Source organism: Paroedura picta, chromosome 16 (genome assembly GCF_049243985.1).
Source record: "Paroedura picta isolate Pp20150507F chromosome 16, Ppicta_v3.0, whole genome shotgun sequence".
In the NCBI taxonomy this organism is placed as follows: domain Eukaryota; kingdom Metazoa; phylum Chordata; class Lepidosauria; order Squamata; family Gekkonidae; genus Paroedura; species Paroedura picta.
Window position 1 is genome coordinate 12,977,600 of NC_135384.1, and position 23,272 is coordinate 13,000,871.

Sequence of the window (23,272 nt, forward strand, 5' to 3'; positions counted from 1 at the left end):
GGTGTGCATATTGCTGTTTCTTGCACAAGCAGAATTCTTTCGGTTTTGGGATGGCAGGATCCAACTGTCAATCCTGGTCTTGATCTTTTAATACAACTATCTTATGACATGTTAAACCCAATAGGGCTTTATACCAGCACTCTTATATATCATTGTCATTTGGTTGAGTAAAAAGCTCTTTGGGCCCATTTATATTTGTTATTCCTAGAGTAAGGGAATAGATATGTCACTAAGGGCCGAACTAAATTTGACATGAGTTGTGTTCCCTGACCCAACTAGAAGTCTTATTCACCATTGGGGGAGGGACATTCCCAGGCTGACCAAGGTTCTGGAGCATGGCACATGGGAGAAGGTGCTTCACCATTTTTTCTTCAACTCAAAAAGCCCTTGGGGGGGGGTACAAGTTGCCTCATTTTAGAGACTAATGTTTACTGACAATACCACATGGAACCCACACTGGTGTTACAGCTAGCCTTTCTAGACCTCAAAAGATTTTCAGATTGACCTTTGACAAAATCATTTCAGCCTTCAGTTACATTTTTAATAAATAAAAATGTTTATTTAAAATTTGTACGTACATACCAAAATCCATGTATTCATATTGGAAAGAGATAAACAACCAACACCAAAGTCCAGGAAAAATGCCTTCCCCAAAGTCCCTTCTAAAACATTCACCAAACCCTCACTCCATCAAAATGTGCATTCAATACACATTTTAACAAGGAAACTATTTTAAGAATAATAATAACAATCAACCCTCCATAATGATGAACTCTCAACAATCCCCATATTATTTATGACCTCCTTCCCTCTCCATTAACCCATACTGGAACTTCAACAAGCTCTTTCTTCTCAAGTACCTGTCATTCTGTACAGTACCTTGTTCCACACTTCATCTAACTTTCTCATATCTTTATCGTTGTGAATATATATTAATTTGATTAATAAGAAAGTCTCATTAATGTTACTACACCAAGTAACAAATTCTGGAAATTTCTTTTCTTTCCAGTATCTGGCAAATTTAAGTGTTGCTAATGTTTGCATATGAAGTACAATACAGAGTTGCTCTGATTGTATTTCTGGAAAATAATTCAATTATATGCTATCTGGGTTTGATGGTATCTTTATGTTAAGACTATTTATTTAATATCATATATGATAGAACAGGAGTTTGTGCAATTACCTTTAAATAAATGGCTTTGGGTGGAAAAGTTAGAAAAAAATACGACAATCAAGTCAATAATAACATCTCACAGACCTGGGATCAAATTAAATATAATTCCAGATAATCCTTAACTCGGCCTTCAGTTTCATGCAACCTGAAGAAGTGTGCCTGATTTTTTAAGGAACAGAAATTTCTGCAAAGTGCAGGGGTGGGATGCCCTTTTCAGAGAAATAGCCTTGTTTGAAATTGTTTTCCCAGTCCAAAGTCAAAACAACCTTGCTTAAGGAAAAGACAATTTTTAGAGGGATACAGAGGCTGAAATGATGCCCAACAGACCACTCTGATTTAACAATGCTTCCCCCTGCTTCTTCCTTATTCTGCCATTTTTATATTGCTTAATTTTAATGAGAAACCTTCTTACTCTCTGTATTTGTCTGGCCCAAGTCCTAATAAATGGTAGATACTAGGCTGTAGTTACCCTAAGCTGTGAGGAGACAAATGTAGAGATGGGACCAGCATTTACCATTTCAGGCTAGAATGGTGCAGGAGGAAAGGCCTCATCCCCGGTGCTGAGCCTCAAGTCAAATTACACCTAGGTGTGCTTGGAAAAGTTGGTCTCTCAGTCACAGTTATGACTGCAATTAAAGTCAGGTAACCTATACCAATCAATTTCAGATGTATTGTCTGGTTTCACCATTACAAGCCTCTTTTGGATTGTTTAGCAGTATGGAACAAAAATGCTCCTTGCCCCAGGGACTTCATACAAATATGTTTTCTTCAATGACCTCACTCTACCAGATGCCCACTGTAGTATAATCATTCCGGGAAGTTCTTGCAAACCCACCAATTATGTAAAAGGCTTGTAATTAATCCACCTTCTTGCTGAGTCCATTGTGGATTCCCAAAGGCTACTAGCACAAAGATAGCAAGGTTTTGAAGTTTAAATAAATTAACTCAGTGGTACTCAGAATGAAGGACAAGATGTTGGGGTGTCCATGGTGATTTCCTCATTTGATCCTGTTGGCTAGGAACAAAGGGCTCTTTATCCTATTTCTTTGCCTTTCAAATGACAGTGACGCTTCGATGGCTAACATACTTGGTACTCCTATTGTTACCTCAGACTGCATGCATGGCAAATGGATGTTTGTGCAACATGATTGATCCCTTCCAAATTCGACACCAATATTATCAGTCAGGAGACCTCATTATTGGTGGAATGACCTCCCAGTTCTTCTGTTACTTTGAATCGTTATCCTTTGTAGAACACCCGAAGACCAAGTTGATTGATGATCATGTGTAAGCCAACATTTTTATTTCTGCAGCACACAACGGTGTTGTTGCCAAAGTGGACAAAAAAGCAGTGCCATGTAGAACAGTACAAAAGGAATCTCCTTAGTTTCTACATGTTATGCCTCTGATGATCACAACTGCTGCCTCAAATGAAATGCAAGCCAAAGAAATACATGTGCAGCATGAGAGATTCATTCTGTATCCTAGATGAACATTACCTAGAAGGTGGCCTCATCATTGGTGAGATGACCACTTAGCTCATACCCTATTTGGAATGCTTGTGATTTGTAGAAAATCTTAATAAAAATTTGACTAAGGGACCTATGGAAAGATTAAATTAATATAACATAGTGCATGGGTAGTCAACCTGTGGTCCTCCAGATGTTCATGGACTTGTAGATGTTCATGAATTGTAGTCCATGAACATCTGGAGGACCACAGGTTGACTACCCCTGACATAGTGCACTGTAGGCAGGCTTTAAATGCTAAAGTCCATAGTAGAACTGTGCCACAATATGATGACATATAAGTTAGGAACTTACTATATTTTTGGGTGAAGATGGGTATTTTGTTAATAATGATAATAATGATAATGATGATAATAATGATAATAATAATAAGCACCAAACATGGCACATTTACAATTAATTGTTTTAAATATTGCCCTTTCTAATACGTGTAATTATGTTAGTATCATATTATAAAACAATTACTCTTGCACTGCCAATAGTGCCATTGTGAAAGTTTCAGAAATAATGAAGATTCACTTCATGCAACCTGTAAATCTTTCTTTAGGATGCTGTTAAAGAACTTCCAGCATGTCCTTGCCTTGGTGTTTGCTGTGAAGGAGGTCAATAACAATCCTAAGATTCTAGCAAATGTCAGCCTTGGTTTCCACATCTACGACAGCTACTTCAATGCAATGCTGACTTATCAAAACACGTTGAACTTCCTCTGCACTTTGAAAAGGATCAACCCCAACTACAGTTGTGACTTCCAGAGGAACCTGATGGCTGTCATTGGGGGACTGGATTTTGAAACCTCCTTCCACATGGCCAACATTTTAAGTATCTACAAAATCCCACAGGTAGCATATAGATTGATATATGAGTATGTGAGTCTTCATATAATTTTCTCTGCACTGTTAGATGGTTGAAATGGTTATATCTCAAATAAGAAATAATTGCAAGGTATGAAAAGTTTGTCATAAATTCATCTCAAATCCACAAGTAACTCTAACCTTTAACACCTGGTTTTTATTTGTCATTTTAGGTTACCTATTGCTTCTTTCTCCCAACAATGAAAGACAAAACCAAGTTCCCTACGGTCTACCAGATGGTCCCCAATGAAGAAAATCAGTACAAAGGGATTATCCAGCTTCTTCTGCATTTCCAGTGGACATGGGTTGGGATAGTTGCCCTGGATGATGATCATGGAGACAGATTTGTCCAATTCTTGAAGCCACTGCTGTCCCAGAATGGCATCTGCCCTGCCTTCACTCATAGGCTTCAACTACTCACTGCCTCTGAAGACATGACAGATATTTTCTATGTGTCAAGACCGAGAAAGATCTTGAACCTTCTTCTAAACAAAAGACAAGTCAAAGTGTATGTCACAAATGCTGATATACCTACCATGGGGGTTTTGAAATGGTTCCTATACCTGGGACAGATGGAAGAGATGAGTGAGGCTGTGATGGGCAAAGTGTGGATTATGACAGCCCAGTGGGATTTCTCATTACATACAGTGGACAGGATTCTGAACATTGAAGTCTTCCATGGTACTTTGTCTTTTACACTTAAATACAAAGAAGTATTTGAGTTTCACGAGTCCCTTCATGGGTTACGTCCCCATTTGCAAGAAGCAAATGGCTTTATCAAGACCTTCTGGGAGACAGCATTTAACTGTTTATTATCAGATTCCAAAGTGGACAAAGAGGATGGTGGATGTACCGGTGAGGAGAAACTGGAAAGTCTTCCTGGTCCTTTCTTTGAAATGACCATGACTTCACAGAGTTACAGCATCTACAATGCAGTGCACGCCATAGCACGAGCTTTGGATGCCAGGCACTCAACTAGACACAATTCCAGGAGAATGGTTTGGGACAGAAATGGTCTACATTCTCCTCAGCTTCAGCCATGGCAGGTAATGTGTTACATCTATTTATGTGATTTGCAAATGTCTTAAAAATGTGATATAATGTGTTATAAACCAAACCCATACGTTGATTTATAGTTAATATAACTAAATAAGAGAGATTCAGAATTATGTAAATGAAATGTATGTTTAAATACAACTATGTACCTATATGTCCACTGAAACAGGATGCTCTGAAATAGTGTTTTCTGTTCACAGACTATCTGTGAAGTACTGCATCACCTCAATTTCTTATCATTACAATTTTGGATTATAATTACAGAATCTGTTTTTTTTTATTATCCAAGACTATAACTGTTAGGCCAGGTTCAAGTTTTGCAGGTCTTTGGTGTAGGGCTGTATAGCCAGGGAATGGTATAATGACAGTGATCCCTCTCTGTTTCTTGACATTTCCAACATCTGCCATTATATTTTTTGTCCATATTCTCCTTGTGAGTGATATCCCATCTAGAAACAGTTTAACTAGTGTCCTCTCAGCATTTGAATGGCCGTATACTTAATTTGCTCATGGGCTCGCCACAGCGCTGATAAAACTGTTCTGACCGGGCAGTGATATCAGGGCTCTCTCAGCCTCACCCACCCCACAGGGTGTCTGTTGTGGGGAGAGGAATGGGAAGGTGACCGTAAGCCGCTTTGAGCCTCCTTCGGGTAGGGAAAAGCGGCATATAAGAACCAACTCTTCTTCTTCTTCATCTCACAAGTATTGTCCTCCTGGCATAGTTATTGGCTCTCTAAAATTCTGCATCCATTTAATCATATATTTTTTCACTTCTTCTGTTTTCAATTCAAGAAGTAACATATATATCCATGGCCTTTTTGCTTTGTACGTCTGTTCAAACTCAGTCCTTTATTTTAAGAGAGCCAGCTTAGTGGAGAGCCAGCTTGGTGTAGTGGTTAGGATCGCCGACTGCTAATTCATTAATATTGAAAATGATTGATATATTAGCCACTGAACATTAAATCCTTCTATATCTCGCTCTGATTTCAGTTAAGGGAACATAAAGGTTTTGCCTTTTACTCCAATTCATGTATTTATTGTCACTATATCCTGACTTGTTTTTTGCACTTGTAGACAGTTAGTGGAATTTGGCATCAGTGTTTCAAACAAGAAGAAGAAGAGTTGGTTCATATATGCTGCTTTTCTCTACCCGAAGGAGGCTCAAAGCCACCTACAGTCGCCTTCCCTTTCCTCTCCTCACAACAGACACCCTTTGAGGTGGTTGAGGCTGAAAGAGCCCTGAGATCACTGCTCAGTCAGAACAGTTTTATCAGTGCTGTGGCGAGCCAAAGGTCACCCAGGTGGCTGCATGTGGGGGAGTGCAGAATCAAACCCGGCATGCCAGATTAGAAGTCTGCACTCCTAACCACTACACCAAACTGGCTTTCTCTTCTTTGAAATTGTAAGGAGAGATTCTTCCATCTGCATCCAAAATAGTTCAGGAAGGATCTCCAACCTGAAGTTTATAATGCCATGATAGTGAAGCAGAGCTCTCCCCTGGCTGATGATCATGCAAGTGGATTTCCTTCACCACTTAGGAAAATCCAGTTGCAAATGAGTGCTATAGGGCAATGAAGAAGAAAAAGAAGAAGAGTTGGTTCTTATATGCCGCTTTTCTCTACCCGAAGGAGGCTCAAAGTGGCTTACAGTCACCTTCCCTTTCCTCTCCTCACAACAGACACCCTGTGAAAGTGGGTGAGGCTGACAGAGCCCTGATATCACTGATCGGTCAGAACAGCTTTATCATTGCCCTGGCGAGTCCAAGGTCACCCAGCTGGCTGCATGTGGCGGAGTGCAGAATCGAACCCAGCATGCCAGATTAGAAGTCCACACTCCTAACCACTACACAAAACTGGATTTCATTTCTTTTTCTTTCAAAAGTCAACATCTGACATAGTGTGGACTTTTTTAATGGACAGCCATGCCAACATCAGTGAGATATTAATCACTAAATCTCACAGTATTTGTATATTGATCTACCTGCAGGATCAAAAATGGAGACATTTAGGGCTGATCCTGAGTTGAGCAGGGGGTTGGACTAGATGGCCTGTATGGCCCCTTCCAACTCTATGATTCTATGATTCTATGACATAATCACTAATAAAAAGGAGTAGATTGTGCTAGGTCAGATGACTGGAACATCTAGTTTGATATCCTTGTTTTTACACAGAGGCAGACCAGTTGCTGTGGAGGTCCAAGCAAAGAGGACGTAGAGGAAATATCCTTCACAGAATACTGCCTTATAGCCACTGATATTCAGTGCTTTGGTGTTTCTAAATGAGTTTACTTTTTACTTATAATGGCTTGAAGCCACTACTGGACTCCTCACTTGCCTCAGATGGTCTTCTTTTCTATCTTTACCCTTTCTAGTTTTTTGTTTTTTTTAACCATGGGATAATTCTTAGATATTGAAGTTAAGACAAAAATAATGTGCCTGTATTGAAAGAAGATACTTGTTTAAGGATTGATGACAATCAAAAAAATATTCCCGTTTCTGAACTGGATCTAGTCAGCTTATCAACTGGTGAAAAAAGGGAATGGGGGTCCACAATGGATAGCAATAAGGCTATTCTTGGTAACTGCTTGAACAAAAACAGTTGTGATGGAAGCTGTAACAAAGAGAAGAATTGGATAAAACTGGGTGAGCTGGAAACTGGCTGGATCCAATTGTATATTTTAAATTTCCATAGAAAAAAGCTTGAAAAACTATTTGTGAAATATCAAAATACAACTTTTTGAAATTTTGAATAGCATCATTACCTTCATCTAGCTTCATCCTTTCCTGAGGAGCATCTCGTTTAACAATAGCGCCGGGGACCATGTTCATTTTAACCAGGACGGTGAGCTAGAAACCGGATTTGACATTGTCAACTGGGTGACTTTTCCAAACCAAACCTTTTTAAGAGTAAAAGTTGGAAGCATGAATCCTCAGGCTTCAATGGGTTCTGAATTCATCATTCATGAGGAATCGATCACGTGGCACAGGACTTTTAATCAGGTGAGATTTGGCAACAGTTAAAGCACATTTGGAAAGTGGTTGAATATTGGCCATTTGCAGGCAAATGAGCTGGTTGAACTTTCTCAATTTGTACCAAAACTCAGAGAAGCCATTTTATTCCCTTTATCTCCATACAGTGTTGTGAACATTCTAAAGTTGCTCCATTCAGGAAGACAGTGGATAGATCCCAAATTCAAAGATGTATTTTTACTACTTTAATTAATGCATTTTATCCCATCTTTCCACAGAGATTTCAAGTTATGGCACATATACTTCTCCCTTCAAGATTGGTTAAACTAAGAGACAGAGGATCTGAACCTAGATATCCCTGGACTCAATCCATCACCCTAAGTTTACAGTGACAGTATCAAATCCATATATTCCATGGGGTTGGATCCAACCAGCTTTTTCACTCACCCAGCTGTCTTCCTAATATTGCTTGCATCCCATATGTTTTTGCCATGCATATCCCATGATACCCAGCATAACTCCAGCATAACTTTTGTGGTAGTCAAAGAACTTTCCTCCCTTCTCAATCACAGAAATTCTCATTGGATCCAACATATTTCCCCCCCCTCCTTTAATTCAATTGACTGTTGGCATAAACAAATATGTAAATCCATTTCTTCTCTTGTCCATGTTCATATCTTGTCTCATCATCTTACTGGTAATATCATCAGAACACAAAATCAAAACAGCTCTTATAAACACACGTAGGATTAGGAATTTTTACTAGGTTTGTGTTCTACTTTAATGTGAATAATATGTGTGTATGTTTCGGTTGTTTATTAATATATTTAGGGGATTTTTGCACCCATTAAAAATAGTGACATTCTTACATTTTTTGTCATTATAGTCCAGCCCCTCCATATGACATTCCCAACATGCAGCATCTGGGCAGTAAATGGCCAGCTACATCCTCCATTTTAAAGTGCTAGTTGGTGAATCCTAAAAAGTGGATTCACCAACCTATGTAGTACTGCCTAATGGAAAGCAACCATCAGGGAACCAGTGGAGGAAAGTTATAGAGGCTAAATGCACCTGCCTTGTCCCAGCCTTGCTCCTGCCTCCCTTTCTCAGGGATGGGAACCTCTTTTTAAAAATATCTGAAATCCTAGAGCAATGTATAGGTCAACAAGCATGCAGATGATGCCAGAAATATTTTTTTCCAAATGTTGTAGCACTAAGTGTGCCTTTCTAAAGCTTTATCCCCCAAATTGGGAATAAGATTAATAAGATTCATTTTTAAAATTAACATGACTTCAAGTAGGGGCAGCATTCAAAAAGCTCTATGCATCTATGATTAGATGTATAGGCATAGCAGTGAAGAAGTATGCATTAAACAAAAATAGTAGGCATCCCGGGACCTTTAAAGCTTGAAGAAAGGGATTGGCAGCCTGGCTTGATTGATAGGCAGAAGAGAGTTGCATATAAACCGTGTTGTTCTCTTCCATCATTTCAAGCAGGTGATGTTGAGGGTGAGAAGCATAAAAAGGTAGCAGAGAAGAGCAAGACAGGAAAAAGGTGAGGAGGGGCTGGGAGGTGCGATTATATTTATCATTATATCATTTGGCTGGCGTAACACTATTTTTACAGATGTGCTAAAATGCCCTTATATCCCCTTCATCAAAATACAATATTACTTAGGGCTCACCTACTTTATCTTCACTGTGAGCTAATTCTGAGTAATGAAAAACATCCTACACTACTCTCTCCCATGCCCCATTACTGAATTTCCCGTCCTGTTTTCTTTTGTTCTAGAAAGAGCTCCATAAAGTAAACCACCAGCCAACCTTCACTATAACCTGCTCCCCCCAGATCTGATTGCAATATTTTCCTGAGTTTTCTAGAGTAGCAATCCCCAACCTGTGGGCTGTGGACCACATGTGGTCTGTCGACTAATTGGAGGTGGGCCACGAAGGACACTTTCTCCCCCCCCCCCTGGCCCTTTACTTCATCCCCCCCCCAGCCCTTTACAACACACTTTGGGTGTCATTGTCTCCCATCACTCCCAGATGGGACTATCTCGTTGCAGAGAAACAAGCTCAGGGTTCCCATTGATTTGTCATTGTCATGAGTTAAAATTTCCATGAAAATAAAATGTTCCTTATGTTCATTGTTGTGGCATGTCTGCATCTTATTTTGAAGGGATGTTTAAACATTACCATAGTGATCAGAGAGCGTTAGGGCAGTGGTTGAGAGTAGAGGAGCAAACTACACCCCCCACCGGGCCTCAGTAAAATTGTCAAGCGTTGAGTGGTCCCCAGAGATAAAAAGATTGGGGACTACTGGTCTAGAGGATGGACAAGATACTTTTACTTTCATTCTCACCCAGATCTCAAAATTAGAAATCCTGGCCTACATGTTTTATTTCCCCATGTGGCTCCTATGATCCTATACATATCTGTATTGTTGGAAAAATAAAACATGTTCTCCATATTCCCTACCATCTAGCAGATGGTCCCCAATGAAGAAAAGATCTAGAAAGTAATCAAAGAACCACAGAGCAGAAAAGTATGAGAGTAGTTGCAACCCAAAAAAAATGCCAAGGAAGAATTTCAGCAATAACCTGTTTGGGCTGTTGCTTGAGGTCTTCGGTAAAAAGGAATAAGCCGAGTTTCCTGGCCTAGATCTTCCACAGTTTTTATTCTCCTACTTATCCTAGTGATCATGAAGACTTATGCATCCAAGTATATAGAGATGCTACAGCCTGATTCAACAAGGCTAGCCATATATTCCAAGAAGATTGAGATTCAAGGGGAACATTTACATTCTTTGCAAAACCTGCAATTTTACTAATTATCTCTACTTTGGGCAAGATTATTTTACCCATATGAATCAGGTTCCCACAAGGAATGATGCAAAACTATATTTGGCATTTAAATGATTTGTCCTTGATGTGCTTCTGTTTTTTTTTTTTTTTACTGTCTCATTCTATGGTTAAGAAGTTAATAGCAGTAGCTAGTCTTCCTTAGACTAGCTTCCTTAGACAAGTCTTCCTTAGAGTGTGTACTGCTCAGATTTTTAGATCAATATTACCCAATTGCCTTCCTCAGTGTAGTTGATATCCCACAATGCTTTTTTTTTTGTCTTTATGCAGTTCTCAGGATACCCAGAATAGTGTTTTTGGGTGGTTGAAGTGAGCTTTTTCACTAGTGGAAAAAAACTTGTCTAATCCTTCCTCTACTATGAATCCTTCCTCTACTATGGTGCTGACATTTCTATTTTGTAGAGTGTTGATTATACTCCTACAAGTCATGAGAACATATTTCGGTAGTTATTTCAACTATACCCTTTTTTATTCCTCAGTGGAGACTCACAGTGGCTTATGTCATTCCCTCCTTCCTTATTTTATCCTCAAAATTGTTCTTTGATATAAATTGGACTATGAATATTTGAATGCCTGAAGACTACCCAACAAACTTTATGGAGAGTAGAGAGACTGAACCTAGGACTTCCAAGTCCTCATTTAACACTCAACACTGTTGTAATCATTGGGTTGGTGATAGATTATTTTTATGACTAGGTGCTGCCTCTGTCTGTGTGTAATGACCACTGCCTCCCAGGCTACAGCATAGAAAAGAAGGAAGGAGAACCATTTTGTTGCTACACTTGTGCACTTTGCCCAAGGGGGAAAATTTCAAACAAGACAGGTAAGAAAGAGGACAAACCATGTGCTTAAAGGTATGAAAAGCAATTGAAAATTATTTCACACAAGGTTGCAGTGTTTTAAAAAGGCTTTCATAAGACCAAGGTGACTGTATATCCTTTTCTGAGCCTGTGGAATATTGCCTAGTCCAACTGATAACTTTAAACAAGTTCAAGAAGTTCTAAAAGAAATCAGTGAAGATCCTCACAAGTAGAATCAGGGACTGTTCAGAAAACAACAATTCCTTATCCTAAATTTATGGAGAAGGTTTGTTAGATTAAGGTAAGGAGCCCATCTATCTCGAAAACCGTGGGACACACATGCTTTTCTGATCTTCGTCCTGGGTCCCGCACAGATCCTTAAAAGTTCTGGCAGCAGCTGGAGCCCCCTCCCTGCCCCCCGGGTGCACAAGACAGGAGAGGCATGCGGGAGGCAAGGTGAGCCCACTCGGAGGGAGGGAGGGAGGCAGTGAGGCTGCTGTGCCACTGCAGTGCTGGGGTATGAGAGTATGTGTGTGAGGGAGAGTGTGTATATGCGTTCCCCCCTCCCAATGGTGGCTGGCAAGGGGCAATCCCTGACGAACACAACAGGCTGATGGGGGGGGGGGGAAAGGGATTGCCTGCCCTCGCGTGGGCTCGCAGGAAAACAAACCGCGGGACGTCAATGGGAGTTGTAGTCTCTTCAAGGGAGAGCAGTCACCGGGACAAGGGAGGGAGGGAGGGAGGGAGGCTGCCATGCCACCGCAACTGTGTCCCGCCTTGTGGGTCTGAAATTATGGCCACCGTAGATTAAGACAAAAATAGGCAACAGAAGAAGAGAACCAAGAAGAAAGGTAAAAAAAAAAAATCACTGCAATCACATTTTGAATATTTTAGAACCAAGAACATACTATGTAAATATTTTAAAGAAAGGAAGTTTAAAAGCATTAAACAGGAGTCCCTTAACTTCAATTAATACTTGAAATAATATAATAGAGTGGAAATGTTAATAGCTTTGGAATTTGAACTTAATCTTTTCCTATTTTCAGACATGGGTGATTGTTTTATATGCTCTGAATATGAGTATCCAAACAAGGACCAAGATCAATGTGTTCCTAAGGTGTCAAACTTCTTGTCCTATAAAGAGCATTTGGGGATCACTTTAGTTCTTCTGGCTCTCTCCTTTTCAATAATCACAGTTTTGGTGCTTGGAATCTTCCTCAAACACCAGGACACTCCAATTGTCAGAGCCAATAATCGAGCTCTCACCTACTGTCTACTCCTGTCCCTCCTCTTCTGCTTCCTCTGCTCCTTGCTGTTCATTGGAAAGCCTCAGACATTGACCTGCCTATTACGTCAAACATCTTTTGGCATCATCTTCTCAGTGGCTCTTTCTTCCTTGTTGGCAAAAACCATCATTGTTGTTCTGGCTTTCATGGCCACTAAGCCAGGAAGCAAGATCAGGAAATGGGTGGGGAAACAACTAGCATGCTCTGTTGTTCTTTCTTGTTCTGCTATTCAAGCAGTAATTTGTATTCTGTGGCTCTACTTAGCTCCTCCATTCCCAGAAATTGATACAAAATTCATGAATAAGGAAATTGTAGTGAAATGTAATGAAGGGTCCGTTGCCATGTTTTATTGTGTTCTGGGCTACATGGGATTCTTGGCGACTGTCACATTTATTGTGGCTTTTTTTGCTCGCAAACTGCCTGACACATTTAATGAAGCCAAGTTCATTACTTTCAGCATGGTGGTGTTTTGCAGTGTTTGGGTGTCCTTTGTTCCAGCTTACCTGAGTACAAAAGGAAAGCATATGGTCGCTGTGGAGATCTTCTCCATCTTGTCCTCCAGTGCTGTTTTACTGGGTTGTATCTTTTGCCCCAAATGTTATATAATTGTTCTGAGGCCTAGGCTGAATAGTAAGGAACATCTAGTAATCAGAAATAATTAGATATCCAAGAACCTGGAATGCCAATATTTTCTGTTTCTACAACAGGAAAGGAATAAGAAATGGGTAATATCTTTCTACCCCCAAACTGTTTTGTTTTCATACCAGTGTCTAGTGTGCTTTTCTTTTTGTTTATAAGAGCATAAAAATATAAGAAGAGCCCTACTATATCATATCAGTTGACCATCTACTCACCCTAGCTATTATACTTAATCTCCATTAATCTGTATGATCCTCTTTTAAAAGTGTCTAAAGGTTGTAGCTGTAACTAAGTTAAATTTAATATTGCCTGTTTAATACCTAATGCTCATCAACTTCACTGGGTTTCCCAAACTCCCACTTCCTAAAGCCACTTTTTTACTCCATTAGTAATTTTATAAAACTCTGTTTTGTCCTTTGCAGCCTTTTATCACATTTTTCAAACTCGGACTCTTCACCTTTTCTTCAAATAACCAAGCACTTTATCAAAGCTTCTTGAGGCAGGAGTGGCAGTTTGGTTCTGAGAGAAGAGCCTTGTGGGCGATAGAAGCAAACAAGCAGGTTGGAAGGCTGCCCAGAAAGAGCTTGAGGGTCACATGCAAATGATGGGTACCCCTGCTTTAGAACTTACTCTGTTATGGGTGGACATGAAATGGAAGATTCGGGTTCAGTTTCAGTGTTTGGGGAGCTTCTGAACTAAGCCACAAACCAAAATGAACAAAATTACCCTGAAACTGAATCATTTGGGGAAATAGTTTGGACATCTTTTCTCCTGGCCACAACTGGGAGAAAGGGGATGATGACCTAGGAAGGGATGTGCCTGGTGTTCCCTGTTGCCTACAATTTCTCAGCAAGTTTTTGACCATAGTCCACCTGATGCCATGATTATATAGCTTGAGGAAAATGATTCACAAGTCCAGAAAGGGATCAAGCTATATGAAGAAAATATTTCAGACCTGCAGACCGTTTGCTACTTCCATGGCCAATCATAGCTTTTGTGGTGTAGTGATGATAATTTCAGACCAATACCAAGAAGATCCAGGTTGGAACCCCTGTTGAGGGTCCAGTTGAAGGTCCAGTAAAAACCCTACTTCATAGGGCTGATGTAAGTGTAAAATAGAGATGAATTTGGGGAACAATTGTGGCTATAATGTCTGTAATAAATGTTATTTTGGTTAAAGACTGCAAAAGGGGATGATGCCCTGGCTGTTGATTCCTCTTGTTGAAGCAATATTGACAGGAGGAAAAATTGTTCATTCTGTTTTCAAATCACCTTTATATATAGCAAGGACTGCATGTTGGTGGCTGTGCCAGGCCACTGCTGGTGTGTGCTTACAGCTCCGCAGCTTTTTGTGTCCTCATGGGTGTAAGTAAAATTGAGCAAGCTCTGACAGAAATTGCTCTGTGAGACCAGTTCTAACAGGATTATGACCAGCCCAAGGTCTGCATGTAGAAGAGGCATGGAGAATCAAACCCGGCTCTCCAGATTCGTAGCTGCTGCTCCAAACCACCACACCAAGTTGGCATGATTTCCTATAAAATAACAAAGAATCCAACGCATTTTTCTCATTATGTATTCTATTTTATTTTATTATTGGATTTATATGCCACCCCTCCCAGGGAGCTGTCTGCAAGCGGTTAACAACATAAAATTTCATTACAAAGTAAAACAATAATACAATCAAAAAAGGTAATTAGCAATAAAATCACATTTTAAAACCGACCAATATGGGAAACAATTAAAGGAACAGAATTTAAATACATTACACAAGTCCAAGCCAAAAAAATAAAAGCAAAACAAAGTAATCAAAATGATGAATGACACAATTCTACAGAGTTGTGCCCTATTAGGTGCACCTCTATTAGGTGCAGTATTAATGCATATTTTACATAATTTTTCTTATTATTTTTATTCTACCAGTGGAGTTCTCTAAGGAGTTCACATCTGAAGAGCTAATAATTCACCAACTGAAGTCATCTTGTGCATTTTAAGAACTTACAACCAATGTCTGTTTCTTCCCACGTTTATTTACCACTGCAACCTAGAGACAAAGGCTTTTTCCCTAGTGAAGATTCTGCTGTTTGAAGACATGATTTTCCTTCTGAGTTTCTTAATAGCATTTTTCATTTCTGTATTTCTCAGTGTAAAGATCATAGGGTTCAGCATTGGGGTTATGAGAGTATACATTACTTGAAATATCTTATCTCCTGGGTATACCTTAAACGGACGGTCATAAATGAATATCGCAGGCCCAAAATTTAAGCTCAGTACCACAATATGTGCAGTACAAGTCGAAACAGCTTTGTGCTTTCCCTCTGTGACGTGGCTTCTAATCTTCACTAAAATGACAGAATATGATACAAGTAAGATGAAGAACATAGCTGTGACAATTAATCCACTATTGGAAACCATCAGCAGCTGAGTGATGTATGTGTCTGTGCAGGCCAGTTTGACAACTTGGGGAATGTCACAGTAGAAATTATCCAACATGTTGGGTCCACAGAAGGGCAGCTGAAGGAGGATCCAAATCTGGACAATGGAGTGAACAAAGCCACCCAGCCAAGCACCGGCTACCAAAGTTATACAAACCCTTTGGTTCATGATAGTTAAGTACTGCAGTGGTTTGTAGATAGCTATGTATCGATCCACAGCCATGACTGTGAGCAAGAAATCCACAGAAGCGCCAGTAAAGTGGAAAAAGAAGATCTGACTAATGCACCAGTTGTAGGAAATGGTATTGGGGTGTGATAGGAGGCCTGTTAACAGCTTCAGAGCGGTGACTGTGGAGTCACTGATGTCTAAGGCAGCCAGATTGGCCAGTAGGAAGTACATAGGTATGTGGAGGTGATGCATGAAGATGACAGTGAAGATAATGGTGAGGTTTCCGAGCCAGGTTGTTATGTAGATGGTGATAAAAAATAGGAAAAGGGCAAAATTCCAGTTTGGATTCTGTGAAAAACCTATTAGAATGAATTCTGTGACTGTTGTGGTCTGGTTTTCCTGAGCCATCTTGAACCCTCATAATGAACCTGCAAGAAACATAAGACAGCAATGATGCATGAGATGACAAATATGAGATTCCATGAGAGCTCCTGGCAATGTGATGTACATTGTTGGTGGGGAATCCAAATGTCATATAAGCTAATGAACTTACTGAGAGTGGGAAAGATCTTGGAGTTGTAGTGGACAGCTCTATGAAGCTGTCAATCCGGTGTGCTGCAGCAATGACAAAAGACAAATTCTATTAGGGATCATAAGGAAAGTGAGAATCAAACAGCCAATATTGTAATGCCTGTATTGAACTATGATGTGGCCTCATTTGAAATACTGTGTACAGTTGTGGTCCTTGTATCTCAAAAAGAAAAGTATAGAAGAGGACAACCAAGATTGAAGTACCATCCTTATGAGTAAATAATGAAGACTCTGGGACTTTTCAAAGGAGCAACTAAGGTGGGGCATGTTAGAGGTTAATAAAATTATGCATGGGGTGGATGGAGTTGACGAAGAGAGCTGTTTCTCCCTCTCCAAAGAATGAATCCTCTGACGGACAAGTCCTTGTGCACTTTTGCATGATTCATTATGCTTCAGCACCAGCCCATCATTTATAACACAGAATCTGGCCCTAGATGTGATAGGGACAAGGGAACATAGCAAAAGGGCATCTAAACTTCCACTAGACTGCTTCACCTCTCAAATCGCTGACCAACACACAGTGATGATACATAAGAATGAGAAGCAATTCAATACATGTGTGCCTCGTTTCACAGATAAGAGGCAGGAATCCAGTGCACTGTCTGAATATGCCTACATTATATTTGGTCCCCTTTGATGCATTACATGTTATAGCTAGTCAATAGCATCAGAGACACTGTGTGAGCAGGTAAGACACAACCTATGGTACTTATTGTCACCTAATCGAGCTTTTAAGTAGCAAGGTCCAAGTTAATAAACATGTGATACCTAAATCTATCAGAAGATGATACAGTCTCAAGCTCTTTGGGAAGGACAATGGATGCAAACAGGTAGCTCAGTTCAGGGCAGGGTCAGTGGCTCAGTGGAAGAGCATCTGCTCAGAATGCTGAAAATCCCATATTCAATCCTTAGCATTCCAGTTAAAATGACAAGGCAGTAGATCATGTGAGAGACTTCTGCCTGAGATCATGGAGAACTGCTGTCAGTCTGAGTGGCTTGGAAGACTGAAGATCTAATTCAGTATAAAGCAGTTTCATGGAAAATCAATATTTTTACTGACACAAGACAAGTTTTGTTTTGTTTTGACTGATTTTGCTCCATCTCAACAAACACATCTCTTTACTAAAGCCCCCATACAACATTGAATTTCTCCATGCAGGTCTCACAATCTCCAGAATGCCCTTTAAAATTATCCCATGCTTCCCCTTCCTCTCTTTTTCCCAAGCATAAAAGTCGGATGTATCCAACCCAATATATTTTGCTACCAATTCCATGTTATTTTACATGTGAATAAAGTAAGGCAACATACCAAGCAATCAATCCTAAGACATCTGTTTGGTGTCCATACCAATGAGCATTCCCACAATTCTTGGTCAAATGTCTTGATTTTCAACCAAGAATTTCATATTTCTTCCAGAAAAGGAACTGGTCTCTGGTTCTTTCCCAATGAAATTGAAAAATTATTTTAAAGATGAGCTTGAATGAAGCAAACTCAGTTCCTGCCTGCTCCAGACTCATGCTGTGTGATACTTAAAACAGTCATGTACCTTTCTAATCAGTAGCATTCTTAAGTCTGTTTTCCATAGTCTTGAACACTGTTTTTAAAATGACCTAGAGAAGTCAAGATAGTAAAAGGCAATAATTCACAGTCTTTGTTATGAACGTTTGGCTTAACTAATTATGTTTAATCAAATTAAAAAACAGAGGCTTCTACTGCAAACATTTTAGTCTCGTATGAAAACTATATAGTCCTCTGCTGTACAGCTATGATGGAGCTCTATAAGGCTGTTCCGGATCTTGTTTTCTCTCTTTTTATGTGCATGGGGAAATCAAATCACAAGGGAGATCAGTGAAATAATTTCTATGCTTTGAAACTCTAAACTGGATATAGGTTGTGCAAATATTACACCAGAATGCTAGACAAATACATTTATTGCAGTTGGTGACAAAATAAACAACAACAGAATACAGTAAAATAATATTGATTAAAAATTCCAGAATCCTTCATAAATCCAAATCCATCCTAACCCTTATACATCTGATGGGAGAGCTTTGTAGACCATGTAGTTCCATAATCCTTTTTATTTCATCTTCTTTCTCTAGAGAGTGGAAAACATAGGACTGGAGTTTAAAGAAGGGATAGCAGGATGTAGGGAGAGGCTATTTAACCCTCCCATTAGCCTCTTTGCTCCATTACATGTTCTTCCACTAGATACTTTTTTGCAAAATGGATAAAAACAATTGGGGTGTAGGTCTATGCATTTTTCAGTGAAACAACAAAGAAGAGGATAAATGGGCTAATTAAAGCAGTGGTCCCCAACCTTTTTATCACCAGGGACCAGTCAACGCTTGACAATTTTACTGAGGCCCGGGGGGGGGGGGGTAGTCTTTTGCCGAGAGACGCCTGAGCCCCTGCTCCACTTGCTTTCCTGCTGGCTTCCTGCCACCTGCTGGGGGTGCTGCCAGCAGCAGCTGCGCAGTGCCACATCGAGGAGGAGCCCCAGCCATTGTGGCTGCCAGAGAGCACCAAAGGTGAGCCAGTGGCAGAGTGGCAGGGCAGCCCCCAAGGCAGCAGCCGGGGGGGGGGAGGACAAGGAGGAGCTGCGGCCCGGTACCAACTGATCTACGGACCGGTACCGGTCCCCAGACCGGGGCTTGGGAACCACTGAATTAAAGTATAAATGGGCTAATATTTGGAAGGCCAAGGTTTGAAGTCCACTTGTGTCATGGAAGATTGTTGAGTCGCCTTGGCTCAATTGTAGTCTCTCTGTCTAACCTCCTTCACATGGTTGTTGTAAGGCTAAAATGGAGCTCAGGGAAATCATGTAAACTTCTTTGGGTTCCCACTAAGGGAAAGACTGGTTAACTATATAAGGAGACAGGCTTAAAATTATGCTTCTCCAATGGTTGTATACATTAAATAAAAGAACACTTTAAAAAGTTTTTTTCTGTTAGTAACTACTCCCTACCAGAGTTGGGCCAACACGAGTCAGCGTTGCTGGTTCTTTTAGATCTCCCAGTAGCACTTGACATGGGTGATCACAACCTTTTAGTCTACCATGTTGTCATCATGGGTATCTAGGGAACAGCTTTTTCTTGTTGACCTAATTTCTCCACAATCAGGAACAAAGAGTAGCACTGTTTTACTATACTTTGATGTATGTTGTCCCACAGGGATCCATCTTCTCCCACATTTGCTTAATAGTGTTATGTGCCCTCTCGCACATTTGGTTTGGAGTTTGGGGCCAGGTTATTGCTAGTACACTGATGACACTCAGATCTATCTCCTCATGGATGGGGAACCAGAATCTGGTCCAGGTAAATTGGCCCAGTGTCTGGATGGCCCAAGAGAAAAGATGGGAAAATGAATCCAGCAAAGATGGAAGTCCTTTGGCTGGGCCAATGCTGGATGGAATGTGATTTATTTTGACTCTGTCCTTTAAGAGTTTGGGATTACTATGGGTAGCTCAGATTGCACAAATGATTTTTTTCAATTATACAAAATTAAACAATTGAAGCTATATCTGTCCCCTCTGGATGTGGCCACAATCATCTCCAGATTGGATTACTGTAATGTACTCTGTGGGCCTGCCTATGTGGGGCTGCGCTGGACATTACAGTTGACCCAGAATGCAGGGATAGGTATAGGGATCCCTTACCATGGACAAATCCATCTACTGCTCTGCTGCTTGCACTTGCTACCAGTGGTGTACTGGAGCATGTTCAAGGTATTGTTTTTGACATTTAAGAGAAATTGGCAAGACTTAGCAAATATACCAGTTGAAGCATTATTTTGATTATTTTTTTTTGAAAATGACACTTTTTCTAATCAGTTTTCTAATGGTATCCATTTCTTTGTTTCTCAGAGTAAAGATCATTGGTTTTAACTTTGGAGTCATAAATACATAGCACATGGAAATGGTTTTGTCTCCTGGAAATATCTGAAAAGGACAGTCATAAACAGATATATAGATTTCTGGACTACAGCTTTCAGTTATCTCAGAATAGGAGTGTTACTAGCCTGCTTATAGTAGCAGGATTCCCACCAAAAGCCCTGCAGGCAAATGGATTTATCAAGAGTGGGAGAAAAATAGCAGCAATACTCCGTTATTAGTTTCTACGATAATAACAAGAAAGGAGATACGGTGGAAAAAATTAACTCACAACACTCATTCCCCCAATAAAAATCTCATAGAGGGGGGGGTGGGAAGAAGGACGCAAATGGAACCCTCAAGCTACCATTCCTTGCCGTGCCAGCCTCACCCATAGACCTGGTGGAAGAGCTCCGTTTTGAAAGCCCTGCGGAACTAGGAGGTAGAAAAATCATAGTGTGTCCAGGACCAACTAGAATTAGAAATTGGCTTGCATTTCCAGTTCTAAAAGAAAGGACCAGTGTGCTCATCAGCAGTTCTCTCATCAGTGCGGTTCTGTGCCACACGCACACTCTCAGCTTTTCAATGGGTGAAAAAAGGAAAGAGGTATCTTTGGCTACCAAAAGGCTTTGGAGGAGGTCGTTGGAACTACAAAAACAATGACAGGGAACGTGATGATGAAAGAGAAATTGACAAGATTTAGCAAAAAGACCAGCCGATACGAACAAATCATTTTGATTCTTTAATTGCAAATGACATCATTTTTCGAATCAGCTTTTTAATAGTATCTTTCATTTCTCTGTTTCTTAGAGTAAAGATCATGGGATTTAACATTGGAGTGATAAGAGTATAGCACACGGAAATGACTTTGTCTCCGGGAAATACCCGGAAAGGACGGTCATAAATGAACATTCCTGGAACAAAATTTAAGCTCATCACTATGATTTGTGCAGCGCATGTAGACAGGGCTTTGTGTTTCCCTTCTGTGACATGGGTTCTGATCTTTATCAAGATGACACTGTACGATACAAGCAAGACAAAGAAGACTAAAGTGAGAAGAAATCCACTGTTTGAAACCATCAGGAGTTCTGTGATGTATGTATCTGTGCATGCCAGTTTGATGAGCTGTGGGACATCACAGTAGAAATTGTCCAACAGATTGGGTCCACAGAAGGGCAGCTGAAGTATTAATGCTACCTGTACAATGGAGTGGGCAAAGCCACCCAACCAAGCACCTGCCACCAAACCTACACAAACTCCTTGGTGCATAATAAGCAAATATTGCAGTGGTTTGTAGATCGCAATGTATCTGTCAACAGCCATTATTACTAGGAAAAAGACCACAGCTCCTCCAGTAAAATGGAAGAAGAAAATTTGGCCAATGCACCATTTGTAGGAGATGGTATTTGAATGGGAGATGAGATCCCACAACATTTTGAGTGCAGTCACTGTGGAGTCACTGATATCTACAACAGCCAGGTTTGCCAAGAGGAAGTACATGGGTGTATGGAAACGAGGCATGAAAATTACAATAGTAATGATGGTCAGATTTCCGAGCCAGGTTGTAATGTAAATAGGAAGAAATATGAGGAAGAGAATGGTCTGCATGGTTGGGTTCTGAGAGAAGCCTAAGAGAATAAATTCTGTTACTGTTGTATTCATTGTCATTTTTTCACTTATGTACCAAAATTTCATCCAGTTCATTTTTTTTAGGTTGTCCATAGTTTCTGCATGAATCTCTGTCCATTGGGTCACTTAGGCATATTTGTTGAACGTAGAAAAACCAGGAGAGTTCAGTGGGACTGGAGCCAGAAGTTCAGTGCTGAAACAAATTTAACCATAAAACAAAATCAGGTGATTGAAAAGCTTAACTTGTACTCTTGTCCTGTACATAGCTGGGTTACCAGTTACATTAACTTGTATGGGATCCAAAGTGATGTAGGCTGCAGTCCTAAGAACACTTCTTTCCTGGAAGTAAGCCTCATGAGAAAAAATGAAACTTCCTTATGATTAGACCAGTTTCAGATTGCTCTCCAAATCACATAATATACAGTTCTCCATCATGGGGGCCTCCTTAAGAGGCTGTGAGGATGCTGAGCCATGGTACCTCCCCGGCTGGGGAGGTAGGAAGGCTCACATTGCTGGGTGGCTGGAGGCACCAAACAGAGGTCTGTCCTTTAGGGTTCCTTCAGTTTAAGGTTGGCTCCCCTAGGTGGTCCCAGCAGCAAGGGAAGCCATGGGCCAGGGAAGCCGAGTACTTGGCAGGTGCATGGCAAACAGACAACCCTCTGGTCTTAAACAACTCATCTACAACAATACAGCATCTAACTTGAACATGGGTGCTGGTACCAGAGCTTGCAATAGACCCAGATGTCAACTTTTCTGCCATATACATTCAGACAACATAACTCTGTCCACCATCAATTACACCATCTCAGGCTCATTCACTTGCTCATTCTTAAGGACTAACATTATGGAACTCCCAGGGCTTAACAAAGAAATTGATTTCTTTTCTTGCTATATAAGTTAACATCATTCAGTCTGCACATCTGTTTGTAAACTCTTAAATATATTGTATGGTAATTTGCTGCTATTCACAGGTCTTGCCAACCACCTGAGCTATATTTACTGCTCAGCTACTTATGCATCTTGACACTAATTCGCCCTTCTTGGCAACATCCTCCTCATCCAAAACCTATGTGTAATGGTTGATGATTTCTGTTTCAGTTTATCCAAAAAACTTTGCATAATCATTACAAATCTTGGGTTGCATTCAATCAGCTTTTTTCTCATTGATGTTCCTTTTGATCACCATGACCTCTAAAAGGTTGTACTGGAAATCATGTAACTGCAATGACAAAAGCCACATATGATGGGCAATCTAGTGTGAAAAAGACTTGGATGAGATTGAGTGGAAAGCTGGCTGGACTAAATGCATCTAAAATCATAATGGAATTTAGGAGAAACTCTACAGCAGAAAGTCAATTACAGGGCCACTAACTATCCATCATCAACAAGGGACCAGAAAGCCAGAAGTGAAATGGC

The 23,272-nt window shown here is 40.3% G+C and overlaps 3 protein-coding genes across 3 annotated transcripts in view; 1 reads left to right on the plus strand and 2 right to left on the minus strand.

Annotated features, from left to right (window-relative positions):
* Positions 1 to 2,318: 2,318 nt before the first annotated feature.
* The window catches only part of LOC143825306 (vomeronasal type-2 receptor 26-like), a 44,584-nt gene continuing 23,630 nt past the window's right edge, over positions 2,319 to 23,272 (plus strand). The window contains exons 1-7 of the mRNA XM_077313329.1: positions 2,319 to 2,461; positions 3,251 to 3,542; positions 3,728 to 4,600; positions 7,381 to 7,608; positions 9,370 to 9,384; positions 10,841 to 10,881; positions 11,175 to 11,261. Coding sequence (XP_077169444.1) covers positions 2,319 to 2,461; positions 3,251 to 3,542; positions 3,728 to 4,600; positions 7,381 to 7,608; positions 9,370 to 9,384; positions 10,841 to 10,881; positions 11,175 to 11,261 — 1,679 coding nt within the window. The remainder of the gene's footprint in view (positions 2,462 to 3,250; positions 3,543 to 3,727; positions 4,601 to 7,380; positions 7,609 to 9,369; positions 9,385 to 10,840; positions 10,882 to 11,174; positions 11,262 to 23,272) is intronic.
* LOC143826500 (olfactory receptor 4D1-like) lies at positions 15,192 to 16,172 on the minus strand. Its single transcript, XM_077315337.1, has one exon. The coding sequence runs from the start codon at positions 16,170 to 16,172 to the stop codon at positions 15,192 to 15,194; it is 981 nt and encodes a 326-aa protein (XP_077171452.1).
* LOC143826215 (olfactory receptor 4D1-like) lies at positions 20,957 to 21,895 on the minus strand. The gene has a single exon (XM_077314898.1). The coding sequence runs from the start codon at positions 21,893 to 21,895 to the stop codon at positions 20,957 to 20,959; it is 939 nt and encodes a 312-aa protein (XP_077171013.1).

Coding starts and splice junctions, on each gene's coding strand:
- LOC143826500 (XM_077315337.1), bottom strand. CDS start 16,172: ATGGCTCAGGAAAACCAGACCACAACAGTCACAGAATTCATTCTAATA.
- LOC143826215 (XM_077314898.1), bottom strand. CDS start 21,895: ATGACAATGAATACAACAGTAACAGAATTTATTCTCTTAGGCTTCTCT.